The following is a 14,917-nucleotide window of genomic DNA, read 5'->3' as shown; positions in this document are numbered from 1 at the left end:
CAATAGTGAAGTTTTATAATCAATATTTTTGTAATTTTGCAATTTTTATGTAATCAAAAAATCAATTTTTAAATGATCTATTATAAACCGAAACATTTATTAAAATTGATTAACTTTTAATGAAGCAGCAATGAAAAACATGATAACCGCTCTTTTCTCAAAATTGACTTTTTCCTATTAGCTGTGTTTTTGCTTATGGGGGCAGTGTAGCGTGACAACATGCCTTTTGTAAATACGTGATAATTATTATTTTGAAAGTATTGTAAAGTTATTTTATTGACACTAGAACGTGTCAATCATAATCAAGGTATCAGATTACATTCACATACACCCAGATATTTTTTTACTTGGGTACATTTTTATTCTTTTGTTCTGGAAGGTGTTCATATTGCATGAGAATGTAACGAAATACCTATACATAGCTCCCACACAGAATTACGTCGATGTGTCATTTTCAGAACTAACACACATATTGATTTCTTTGTTCAAGGAATCATCTTATCTAAATATTTAATATACTTTCAATGTGAATAATGATTGAAAGCATAAGGTATCATTTTGCCGTCATATAAAGCAGTGACGTCCCGTGGGGTAGGCAGATTGAGCATCGCTTGGGGGCGGCAGTTACTCGAAGGGCGGCAAACCGAGAAGCATCAATAAGTATATATATAGAAATAGGTACATAAACTTAGTAATAATGGAAATATCTTTCCATTAAAAAATCACCTCACTAGTTGGAAACACAATGTATTAATTAACATAATAGTGTAATTTTTTTGTCGGGTTTGCGATGTCTAGTTTACTTCCGTTATCATTGGAAGTAACGCCCTTGATGATCAGCAATGACACATGCGGATTTGCGAATTATATTTGAATTATAGGTAGATACATACTTATCTAATTAATTTATCCGAATAATGTTGCCAGTCACTCACGAGTTTTGAAAGTTATCATATATATTTTTTATGTACATATCTGAAACCGTGGACTCGTAATATTGTCTATTGAAGTAGAAATGGCATTTAAATTACGTATGGCATGGAAGACCTAGCAGCGAAGTGGGACGAATCAACCAAGGGCCGGCACGTATACATATTTTTTCCAGATATAAAGTGGCGAATGGAAATAACCAAATATCTGACTCCTGACCATCACAACAGTCAATTTGTGACTGGACACGGTGAACATGATGCTCAAGTCGGTCCAACCAGCTGTTGGGCCCATCGGCCCGTCCGACTTTGTTGCTAATAAGCCCGATTATCTTGTTTTAAAAAAAAATGCGGCGTCTTACTGCGGGCGTGAAGATCTCTTCACATAAATTTTGCTGTCCGTATGATCAGCTTCGTTTTCTTTGCAATATACACAGCCTAACTTCATTTTCTTTTCGTAATTTCCATGTACTTTTCTCTTCCTGGCACTTTGCATTCTCATTAAACTCAGTCAGAGCTCACGTCTTCGAGCGTATCTTCTTCCAGGACACTCCCAGCCCAATTGTTTCAGATGCTTCACATCACCAATTGTAGGGTCCCGCGATACGCTCGATTAAGACCGAGTGTGGTGCGGGGCGGATTTCGCTGAAGGGCGCTTAACTTCAATGTATTAATTAATAAATATGTATCTGAAAACATTAAAAAGATTTTTTTAAAGTCAAAGATAAACTTACATTTGTAAAAAAATGTGAATTTGTTACATATTTAATTCCCCAGTTATGTTAATATTACATTATATTTTATGGTCATATTTATTATTAAAAAATAGTTTATTAAGTTTTCATTTTTTTAACCTAAGTAAGACAAATATACCTACTTACGTTAAAATATTCGTTAATATGTGAATACTAGACTAAAATTGACGATAAAAAATATTCTTCTATTTATAAAATATCTAATATTGTGTATGGCTTAATGTTTAATGGCATAATTTTAGATATTTAATACATAAATGAATATTTTTTGACTATGACTTGGATTTAGGGTTTAATTGAATTTGAAAAAGTAACAAATACTATGTACATCAGTGGTCGGTAACTTTTTGAGTATTGTGTTGTTTGATTTTTTAAGAAAAACGTGTGTTTAAGTAGTTCCGGCATAATAATATGTAAAATCGATTTGATTTTGAAGTCAACCGTATAACGAATTTTAAATATTATATTTAATATAATAAATCTGCCAATAACTCTGAACGTTTAACAAATTTACAAACCTTCCATATCGATTCAAGATTCAATTGCATGCGTCGTGTCCTGAACTTTGATAAGATCGACGGTCTGGTACGTGCCATACAACACTTTCCATATCGAATAGCATACGTGCTTTGTGAGGTTGGCATATGGGATAACAGCATGTATAAATAAGATCAAATTACCTAGGTATATCTAAAATACACTCATAGGTTTCCTGTTTCATAACTGCAGAAGAAAAATACTTGCCTTATATAGTTGCGTTGACCCTATTGAATCATCTATGAATCCGAAGTCCATATATGTTCATGTAATTTTAATACGTGCATTTAGATTCAGGGCGTTGATATATTTGTAATGTCATTCCTTTCCTCCCCTCTAGTTTCAGCCGGTAAATCGAGGTTGAGCGATTGATTTGCAACCAAATGTTATGAAATTCACTTAGTACTAGAGGGATTCATATTATAATCCACCCGAAGTTAAATAATTACAAGATGAAAAGAACTTTTTATATACCTACAACGTTTTTAAATTCTCTGTTAAATCATATAATCTTGACTTGACTAGCTTTAAACGATCAAAAAAAATGTACTTGATAGAAATACTGAATAAACAGAGAATACTGAATACATATTGATTTCCATAGTAACGCACGTATATATTAATAATTTAGTTGCTGGGACCCCAAACCCCTAGCAACCAATAATAGTGTTTTGCTTTTTACGGATTTCTTCCGAAATAACTTTTCGTACAAAACAGAATTAACTGAAAATGAATTCAATTCTACTTAAAGATGGCTAAAAGTATTAAAAGAATGCATTGGCATCGTGTTCTGATATATTCTAAAAGTTTCAAATTTCTAGCTAGTCGGGAAGTTAGTTAAAAATCGATTGCAAGATTTGTACTGGATAAACAACCACCGGACAAACAAGAATACGACCTAATAAAAACGTTGTAAAATGGTAACATACATACATAATACTAAAACGTCACAAATCTGCCTTAAATAATTACTTAAATTTATGCAAAAATTTTCCTGTAATTTATCATAATACTACTATACGATTATACCTACATAGTTCTTAAATAAACGTCTAACAAACAATCTCTGTAAAAAGTTAGTTGTAGGTACTTATTACATTTTTTTTATTAGTATCTAGATATCAGCACGAAATTGAATTGTTGTAAGACTTAATTAACGTTATTTTTATCTTGAATATTCAATATTTATTATCCGGTACAAATCTTGCAATCGATTTTTAACTAACTTCCCGACTAGCTAGACATTTAAAACTCTTAGAATATATCAGAACACGATGCCAAAGCATTTTTTTAAAATACTTTTAGCAATCTTTAAGTGGAATTGAATTCACTTTCCGTTAATTCTGTTTTGTATGAAAAGTTATTTCGACACCATTATTGGTTGTTCGGGGTCTGGGGTCCTAGCAACTAAATTATTAATATAGACGTGCATTACTATGGAAAACAATAAGTATATGACATGTCAAGTACAAATTTATTTAATCGTTTAAGCTAGTCAAGTCAAGTTTATATGGTTCAACAGAATTTAAAAACGTTGTAAGTACCTATATAAAAAGTTCTTTTTATCTTGTAATTATTTTAATATAAGTAGGTACATAATATATTAAATTGGCTCAGTAGAATGGGAATTTAGCCAACATTAATACATAAGTATGTACCTACATAGTATGGATTCGCTTTTACATTGCATAAAAACAGGGTCCGTATTTTACCAGTATGATTTGAACCCTAGGCCCACCTTTAAACAGCTCATCTCCAATGCCCATACGTCTAGCTAGAACTTCAAAGATTCCAGTAATAGTGCCGAATAATAATTAATAGTAGTTGTCAGTAACGAAAAATTAGGTAAGTATGTAATGTTTTAAACCTGTCAGTAAATCCAGTGGCATAATATCTATGAATAAATCATAAAGATAGATACTAAGTCTGAGATAATATGAGTCGTATATAATCTAAGGTCGTATAGTATCAAAAGTAGAACTGTCGCAAATGTATCGAAATTTAACTAAGTATGCCAAATTATTCTTCTGGCCATAAGCAATATAATATTCGAATCAAAATCATATCTGTGTGGTATAAAATTGTGATGGAAAATAGGGCTTGGTATCAGAATTAGAACTGTTCGATACTTTGGAAACAAAAGTAGAACTGTTGAATTTGAATTGAATTTCTAATTTCTAAATGTAGAAACGTATTGCATGCTATTATAACACTAAAAAACCCAAGAAAACGTTTTTCGACATTTTCTCGAAATGATGAATAACGCACAGATCTACTTTTGATACTACACGACTCTACAATATATTATTATCTGTGTAGGAACTATATTTTACTAACGTTGTTAAATATTTAGACTTTCGCAAATATCCTCGATTGGTGACGATATTTTTTTTTTTGTTTTTAGCCTAGGAACTCGGCAAGGATAATAAATAATAATAATTTGGGAAGGGTAGGTAGAGCATTGTATGCGACCGCGGCACTACCTTATGGTTTTTTTCTGTGACTCAGAAGTAAACAATAATAACTCCGTTGCTAAATAGTTAAATACTTCATTGGAACTATGTTAACATTATTCTTTCAACAATTCTTTCATTTGATACAAAAACTAATTTGAGCAGAGATTACTTTCCTTATATTTCCTAGGTAGAGTATCTGAGAATATTTTTAGAAAAATGGACAAGAATCTTTTTATTGTAACTTTTTATAATACACAAAATTTAAATTCAATATTAGTAAATACTAAAGATAAAATTGATAAACATTGTCAAAGTGGCATTTATCTTTTGAATTGTGATTCTTGTGATGCTAAGCATGTAGGGAAAACAGGCCATTCTTTCAACATTAGAATTAAAGAGAATTTAGCCTGTGCCAAGAATGGCAATGAGTCTTCATCTTTTGGTAATCATTTATGTGTAAATAATCATTCATATAATATTATTAAAAAAATTAAAATTCTTCATTTAAATGAGAAATCGGTAAAATTAGATAAACAAGAAATTCTAGAGATCAATAGATATACATTTTTACCCAATTCTATTCTACTAAATGATCAATTGAATTTTGTGTCGTATCCGTTGTTATATCCTATTTAATATTGTTTTAATATTATTTTTGTTTTATTTGTTTTTTAAATTTTGATATTTCCTTTTATTTGTTTATCCATGAATTTTGTATCGTTTCCGTGGTTATATCTTATTTTATATTTATTGAGTATTTTTTTTTTTTTTTTTTTATTATGACTTATTTTCCTTTTATTTTGTTATCCATAAATTGTTTAATATATATTCCAATAATAATTAACAATCGAATCTGTTATTGAATATTGACTAAACCTAAATACGTGTGTCGACGTTCGACGTGGACGACACGGCTGCCGTGTCCCCGTTAAACGGCCATTAGATGCAATTAAATTAGCATGTTATTTAAATGTGGTAATTAAAAAGTACGCAGTGATTATATTAATGTTATAAATAAGTATCAAGAATTATTAATATCTAATTTCTGTAATTGTATTTTAATGGTAATTTATTATTATGGACGGTGGGTATTTTGTCGCTTTTATGATTTTGTTTGATAAATGCTTGTGTTATGATTATTATTTAGTTGATAATGTCCGAAACCGGTCCAAAATTTAATTTAAAGAATGGAACAGAGATTACTCAATAAAATTGATAACTATATCTCACACCGCAGATATCCGCCATAATTTCATAGAGCGTAATATTTGATAATACTATATACCTACCTATAATTATGTGAAATGACAAATACTAAATATCTACAAACTTTATTAATTATGTTTACAGTCAAGTAGTTGTTACTTAAACTTACACAATAATTTATTATTATTGACGCATACCTACTTACTCAAACAAGGATACTATCAGATATACTTAATGTTGATATTAAAGAGACACGTTAGCAGAATAGGTTACAGAGGTTGAAGTAAATTTCAAATAATCACTATTATTTTTATGGAGGTACAGTTTGCTTTTCGACTCCAAACAATATGTTTTACATACTTGACCTATAAATAATTATTACAAGATAAACAGAACTTTTTATATACCACGTTTTTAAATTTTCTGTTAAATCATATAAACTTGACAATTGTATGTATTAATAAATACTTTTTTTTGTACTTGATAGAAATACTGAATAAATATAGAATACTGAAATGTCATTTTGACATTTCATATTGATTTCCATAGTAACGCACGTATATATTAATAATTTAGTTGCTAGGACCCCCTTAGCAACCAATAATAGTGTTTTACTTTTTACGATTTTTTTTCCTAAATAACTTTCCATACAAAACAGAATTAACTGAAAATGAAATCAATTCGGCTTAATGATTGCTAAAAGTATTAAAAGAATGCATTGTCATCGTGTTCTGATATATTCTAAAAGTTTCAAACGTCTAGCTAGTCGGGAAGTCAGTTAAAAATCTTCAATCGTGAAATACAAATCTTGGACAGACGAGAAAAAAAATTGTACTTGACAAACAAGAATACGAGCTGATAAAAACGTGGTGAATTATGCGGCATCTAAAAATGCATTACCAAGCAGAATAAAACATATATTCCGCATAGACATGTAAGTAGATATCCAATAGTCGGGACGTCACTGTATTTAATCCAGACAACTAATTTAATTTTGGGACAAGTTTTTTTCGTTTAAACTGTTGGGAGATTGTGATTTATCATAAGTTGGTATGTTCCAAAGAGATTTTGTATTATTTTATTTCATACAAAATAGATATAAATAAAAAGGATTTCAAGTTATACACATTTATATTCTTATAAAAACTGATGTTTTTTAAAATAAATATAAAAAATATTAAAACGATGAATTAGTCAAAAATCTACACGGTAAAAAATTGAAAACTTAATTAACTAAATTTTAATAATTAATATGACCACAAAATATAATGTAATAATAACGTAACTGTTGATATAAATATGTAAGGAATTCACATATTTTTTACAATAATTGTAAGTTTATCTTTGACTTAAAAAAAATCTTTTTAATATTTTCGTAAATTATCAAAAAAATGTCTCAAATTACAAGCTTCGTATTTTACCGCTAGGTGCCTCTGCTGGTATAAGCATCGCCCTTAAGTTTGTCTTCATTCAACAGCGGTCGATTTGTTTTATTCACAGAAGGTAAGTAAGGTTAAGTATTGTGTTTTCATTATTGCGTCGGTAGGTGCATTGGTTGGTGTCTACCATTATGTTTCATTAATTTGCATCCCATATTAAAAATTGCAATACGAGTTGCTAATGTTTTCCTCGCAACGTTGTTTTGTTTCACAATTTACTAGTGCGTCGATATCTTGCTCCTATCACTCCATTGCCTATCCTCCATTCTTGTAGTAAAATTTAGAGTTAGTTGGTTCTTGGTCTCGAGTCTCGACACTCGTGCATTTCGCGCCAGTGCCAGTCTGCAGAACGCGCTTGACTTTGCCGGCCGCGGTTTCAGTTCGAATCTAGAATAGCGATCCATCTGTTTACGACGCTTTCCGTATACAATATTTTAATTTTATTGCTTTTTATAAGTACCATGATATCTTTCACTGATGGTTATCGCGGATCCGTTCATTCTTTCCATGATTAAAAATGTGCTTCAATGTATTTTATTTACACACATATCATTACAAATAAACGTCAACAAATACAACTGTCATCTAGCCAAAATAACCGGCATTTTACCGGATAATAATAATACGTATTATATTAAGTTGTTTAGAATTATTTTTTTCTGAAAATAATGAAATGTCAATAATTATTAATAATGTGAATTAAAAACTTTATCGCAACACTGTCAGATTATACCTAAAGAAGTGTGTTTTTTATTATTGTGAAAGTTCTCAAATTTATTAAGACTACTTACTATGAAAAACTACTTTTAAAAAATCTAGTAAGTACGAAAGTGTAAATAATTTAAACATTTTTTTTGTTTACCTACCTATTCAATAATAAACCATGGACAACAAAAGAAAGAATGTCAGAAGACTTTCCTTCTTGGGATTTGGCACAGGGGTAAGTTCATTATTGTTTTGTTCAAAATTTTCAGATATATTAATTATTTTGACCTGTTGATTTTTTTAATTTAACCTGTCTTATACCAGTAGTGCCCAACAGTTAAATGTAAGCAGGTGATTCACAACTTTCTCAAATGTAATTAGTAATACATAGGAATAATAATTGTTTGTTGTGTAAATATGAAGTTGTAGGCCGAGGGTTCATTTTTCAATGTGTAAGTATTTGATTAAATAATGATGGGCTGGGGAGAATGGCTAACAACTATTGCCCGTAAAAAAGTCTTAAAAGTGAGCATGGTACTTACAAAATGGTGGGGAGGGGGGTCATTTCTAAAAAAATATTAATAATGATTAATATATTAATTATAATTTATAAATATAAGATTAATATTAATAATCCCACATACCCAGACACTCCGTATTTTCTGTTTAACGATGAACACCTAGTATGTAGCTATAGCTACGTGTGTTTCCCTAAGATTTATCACCTGTCGCATCCATAAGTGGTTATTGATTATTAAGATCGTTAGTGTCCGTTTGTGTCGTCCATGCCGTCTTGCCTTTAGACATGCTGTCTCAGAATATTAACGCAAACATTACATACCGCAGATGGTTGCACCAATTCATGTATTCCATTGACACATACATGCCTTACGTGTCGTAGAATGCTGAATGGAGAGGGATCAATCCGTTGAGCTGACTGTTCGATAGCCTAACTATTCGAAACGGAACACGTTCCTCGGTTATGAAGTTCTGCCGAAGAAGAAGTAATATTCATTCACCTAATATGGTCATGGAAATAATATTTTCATGACCAGAAAAGATAAGCTTAGTATAGCACACGTTTCGAAACCGCATACGGTTTCAGTCCATGGATGGCCTATAAATAATTTGTATTTTTACGAGGTATGACGTAGGTACGTAGGCAAAGTGGCACTCTTAGGCCCGTTTCAGATGGGACACCGGTGTCGCGCTCGTATATAATAAGGAAGCATTTATATTCGAATAAAAGGACCTTTGTATTATGTTTATGAACGCCGCGAGCTAATGAGTCAAAGCGTGTCCGGTACACATTTTCTCAAGCCGCCGATACACATGTTTTTATGACCGCAGCCAGTTTTATGTTCTAATTTAGATCGCGAAATTATGCATTGACTCATTAGCTCTCGGGCATTCTTAAACATAATACAAAGGCCCCTTTATTTGAATACATAGACCTCATATATTATATCGAGCGCGACACCGGTATCCCGTCTGAAACGGGCCTTATACAGACTGAAAATCCCGTATCAACTCTCAATTATTCTAAAATAGTGCTATATAACCGATAGATAATTTTGAGTCTTTTCCATAAAATGGATCAATTGTTTTATTATTCTGTCATTTACTGGATTAAAATTATGGGGTTATTATTGATATATTTATAAATATCATATTATGTGTTATTTTAGGATTTGGGAATATTTGAAAATTTAATTAATCACATGCCATCAGTTCAAATCAAGGTATGCTCAATCGGTGAATTGACCTTATCAATAAAAAATATGTATGATATAATTTTGTACGTGTACCTAAATCTTTTAAACAGATTCAATCTTTCTTTGGACTTTTGCAAATCCTTGTCAAAATCTAGCATCTGGTAATTTACCAATCTCAAATTCGTAATATTAACGATCATTCATAGTCAATCGATGTATCTACGTTAAAGTTCCGACCACCACCCGTCATATATGCACAGCCATGGATATGCACGGCCGCTTTCCATGACGCTTTAAACGTGTCTGAAAGAAGTGATTTTAAGTGCTCATTCCGTCCCGAGACGGAGCCGCACGGGACTGATGCTGCCACCATGCACCGTAGTGCTTAAAGAAGAAAGTTAAGAAAGATTTATTTTTTATTTTTTGGACTGGATCTGCTGTCCGCTGACGTTAAGCGCCCTATGTATCCGCATAATGAGTGTCACGAATTGAAATGGATGAGTCTTCAGAGGAGTCGGGACTATCCCGCTCCCCATACGACGCTGCAAATTTCTCGAATGCCGCAAAGTTGTCCTCGGTTGCTATCAGATCTCCATGACCAATTGGGCCCGTGCGAGGACGGACCCTGGCAAACAGCTCCGCTCGTTCGAGTTCCATAAGCGGGCAATCCCAATGGATGTGTTCAACATCTTGGTGGTCGTGCCCGCAGGTACAACCCGGCCCATCTACTATCAAGCCAAACTCGTAGAGTCTGGCGGCGAAGTTAAGTTGCCATGGCCGGTGAGGAACTGGCTAATCCAGTGCGAAGGTTGGAGTCTTCTAGTTTGGATGTATCTGTCTTACATACTCTGGTGCATACCACTCGTTGCTTGGGTCTTAGTCAATTCCTCTGGGATGCTCCTATCACACCTTTGAAGGGGGCATGTCGTTCGTTACTCTACTAGGCAGATGCGCGTGCGAATTGGTGCGTGTTTTTTCTCCCACTCAAATCTGAATATCTTTACGAAAGTTTTTTAAGCTCTAAAATAAATTAAAACGATGCATAAGAATCATCTCGCTTGAAATTCTGTAAACTGGACGGATCAATAGAAATGGTGTATAGTTATTTTTGTCTCTAAAACACTGACGGTAGATACCTTGATATAATCATATATCAAGATACATAATCTTGATGGTTTTTTGTAAAACCAGACGCGCATTTCATAATAATTATAATAGTTTGCTTCCAGAAAGTAGAACAATATAATTATTATATAAGACGATTTATAAACCATTCAAAATAATCCTAATATAATATTAATACTATCGACCGAGGGTACTTGATGGAATTTGAATTTAAATTCTAATGGATTTGAGTTTTGTACTATTCCATTTGAGTCGTTTTTTGCGACCCGGGTTTCGCATTTCGGCATCTTCAGGCACTATGTGCGCTCACCAAAAGTTAAATACACACTGACAACGAATACAGTTCATTCTCATTTACCTGTATAATAAATTAATAAAATAAAGTAGGTAAAAACTTTATCAACTTATGTCAAGGATCACAATAAAAAATATAACAAACAAATTATGAATAGTTGAAGTGTTTGTAATAATATACATACCTACATGGTGTTAAGCCAATGGATGTAGGTAAAAAAAACCCTACCTCAGTTACCAGTTAGTTATCCGGCAATTTGTACGTAAACAGTTCACCGCAGGACACTTATTCGTGCGCCGCAGTACGTGAAACATGCGTTCGTGTAACATTTAATCAAATGACGAGTTCTTCGTTGAAAAATTAACCGTGGAATATATTTGTACGTATGCTACAAGATGTGGCGAATTTTATGAGATGTCTTTACTAGGTTAGGGTTATTCTAATTGGAACAGTTCTATTTGCAAACTATCGCCGCATTTTGTAAGATACGTACAAATGTATTCCACGGTGAAATGTTCAACGCAGAACTCGTCATTTGATAAAATGTTATACGAACTCATGTTTCACGTACTGCGGCGCTCGAATAAGTGTCCCACGATGAACTGCATACGTACAACTTACATGTAACCAGCTCTAGGTCCTAGGACATATGCATTAACAAAATGTAATATTCCCTTACACATGGCGAATGTTATTTCTATAAATGAAAGTCTAAACCAAGTTATATTAATTAAAGTCGCAAGTAAAATTATTGAATTTGTAATGGACGCAGTATAATATGAAGAATAAAAAGAATTTCGTCATTGGCGGTTTTAAATACACAGGTGTTGGAGGCCTTCACAGGTTTGGAGCCCTTTGCGCAAGTATTGCCTATGCCCTATGGGTGTAAGCCACTATTGAAGGTTAATGATACAGGGATAGTATTGTTTCCAGGTTTTTTACACTTTGATTATCTATGGCTTGATTGAATACAATAAGATTGTGAAAAATCTGTATCTTTTTTGAAGAAGTTTTGTGTTCGAAGTGAATATTTATTGGCGACTGGCGAGTACCTAATTACTATTTTAAAAGACTTAAAATCACATGCACTTAGTAAAACAACTTTTTTGTCTTAATAAGAACTTATTAATTATTATGCAGATTACCAAATTTGAAACTAACATTATTTATTATGTCTTATTTATTACATAGTTACGAAATAACAAATTCCTTCTCCAGCTGTATTTTCATGAAACGAATGTCTATCATAACTACTTATTTGTTGGGTTGCTAGTTTCTATATTTACGTGTGTTTTGAACTTCGGAGAAATATAGCATCTACCCACTGAACAGATAATAAATAGAATACCGATAGGCTATTCGCCGCATGTTGAAGCAGGCTTTTGAATATGTGAGTGTCCTACGAAAATGAAGCACGCATTATGCACATGCAATAGTGTGTGCACTACAGCAACATTAAATGAGCGTAAATGCATAAACCAAGAGCAGTACCTATTCAGTATTCGACGTAAAACGTATTCTTGACACGTGTGTAAGTTTAACACGGATTCTTCCTTACTCGAGTCGGTTGCCTGCTATCGCCTTTTTCAGTTCCCATTATTTCTGAGTTCCCTGCATCTACCTTATTTTTTCACCTTGTCTAGTATATTTTTCTCAACACTCTGGTCATTGTGCCTGTCTATCAGGGCATTGAATTTCTATTGCTGTGATTACTGGGAATTAATCGCGACATTTTGAAAACTTATGCTTTAAACAGATAGGTACATATCTAAGTATATTGTATTTATGTATATTGTGTGTTATTTACACAATGTTGATGTTGAAAGATGGTTATAATAATGCATTGCATTATATTTATTTCTAAGTTTTTCTTATCTGTATATGATATCTTTCGTACATGCAAGATTATAGACTAGTTACAGTGATGGCAAATAGGATTTGATCGGCGTGCCGAAATAAGCCGATATTTTTTAGTACGTGGTACGTGCCATTCCTTTTTAGGCGTAGGTACACATGATATAATCTAAATCATATGTATTGAATATATTAAATTAAACCAATTAGGTACATTGGTAGCAATATTGTTTATTGAATTATTAAAAAAATGATACACGTAAAATGAAAGAAATATAAAAACATTAAATGTAATAACACACTAATTTTTGTTTGAGGTTTTTTGTTTCATGTTGCCCACTTTTTACATCAGGCGGGTACATGATGTACATTTATTATTATGTCGTTGATTGCAAATTAATACAAGCTGCTGAATCTTCCTTTGCCGTCTTTGAATATACCTACATTATACATGAGAGAAAAAAATACTTTCATATGAGTACGTAGAAGAAAAAATGGTCATTGCTAGTTTTCAACACATAATTAGAACATTTAAATAGCATGCTGATTATATCGAATGGCCACCTAATCTTTAGCGTCCAATATATTTTAACAGACATTAAAGTATCAGGCATGCTTTCCCATGTTTTTAGTATGTATTATGTTTTCAATTCGGCATTCCGATTCATCAATCTGAGAAAGCTGATGACATTCCAATTCTTCAATACATGTTTAGATTTTTTTCAGTCCAAATAGGTTTAGATTGCAAATCAATAATTACAGTACATTTACATCAACATGATTTCGCCATGATTTAATATTTTTCCGCTATAAACGTTTTGAATATTAAAAAAATAAAACGAATTATTTTTTTGGCGTGCCAAGTTCGGCACGCGTGTCACGTATTTTTGATCGCTGGACTAGTACCTACCCGAGTGCTTTATAGATAATGTAATTAGATATTAATTTATTATTGTAGTTCGATTATTTAAATACGTACTCACATATTTAATTTGCTGGTTCTGTAACTATTTACTTATATCCTTTATTTTATTACCAATGGATGGCGATCACTTAAAGTATTGCTGACAATCTCCTTCCTTTTTAGCGACCTCCTCCCTTCGACGCCATCAGTGATCGTTTTCCTCTCTAGTCCCAATTTATTTATCAATCAATCAAATATTTAAATACCTATATATATTTTTTTAATCTTAACCACACCTCTCCATTCCGCCAGATCGGTTACCCTTCTCCAGTAAATTGTCCCAATCTTTGCACGTCTTATTGTATGTATACTATCGACATCGCGCTACAGAATTATCCGTACGCGGTATATTATATTGCACGAGACGTTCATGGTTGGTTGTTATTGTTATTAACTATTATATTATTTAGTTTTTTGCGTGTCTTCTTCGTAGGTTAAACCGAACACTATTGTACAGTCAGTGACGTCCCTAGACAAAATGCCGCCCCATTTTTTATGCAGTATTTTTTATCATCCTTGCATGACTCCAATATCTAATAAATGTGTTGTATGGATTGGTACATTACTAACAAAATATAGGTACAACATAAAATCTAATTTAAATGCCATCTCTACTTCAATCGACAATATTGCGATTCCATGGTTTCAGTTTCAGATACGTTTAAAAATACTCCTGACAACTTTCGAAACTCGCAAGTGACTGGTAAAAATAGGTGTATAAATCAATTACGTTAGTATCCACCTACCTATAATTCAAAAATAATTCGCAAATCTTCACGTGTTATTGCTGGTCATCAAGGACGTGACGTCCAAGTACAACGGAAGTAAACTAGACATCGCAACTCCGACAAAAAAATACAGTCCTGCTAAACCTTTTATTTTAATTATTAATACGTTTTGTTTCCAACCAGTGAGCTGAACTTTTTAATTGAAAGAT

General features: G+C 32.3%; 1 protein-coding gene across 3 annotated transcripts in view; it reads left to right on the top strand.

Annotated features, from left to right (window-relative positions):
* The first annotated feature begins 7,610 nt into the window (after positions 1-7,610).
* Ae2 (anion exchange protein Ae2) overlaps positions 7,611-14,917 on the top strand; it is a 253,028-nt gene continuing 245,721 nt past the window's right edge. For all 3 annotated transcript variants that reach the window (XM_085942315.1, XM_085942298.1, XM_085942307.1), the window contains exon 1: positions 7,611-8,262. In XM_085942315.1, coding sequence (XP_085798441.1) covers positions 8,206-8,262 — 57 coding nt within the window. In that variant the 5' untranslated portion in view covers positions 7,611-8,205. The remainder of the gene's footprint in view (positions 8,263-14,917) is intronic.

The sequence above is a fragment of the Rhyacophila brunnea genome, unplaced genomic scaffold (genome assembly GCF_057557595.1).
Source record: "Rhyacophila brunnea isolate RB1 unplaced genomic scaffold, BYU_Rbru_1.0 scaffold_1, whole genome shotgun sequence".
NCBI classification, from domain to species: domain Eukaryota; kingdom Metazoa; phylum Arthropoda; class Insecta; order Trichoptera; family Rhyacophilidae; genus Rhyacophila; species Rhyacophila brunnea.
This window is presented reverse-complemented; position numbering and strand designations above follow the sequence as displayed.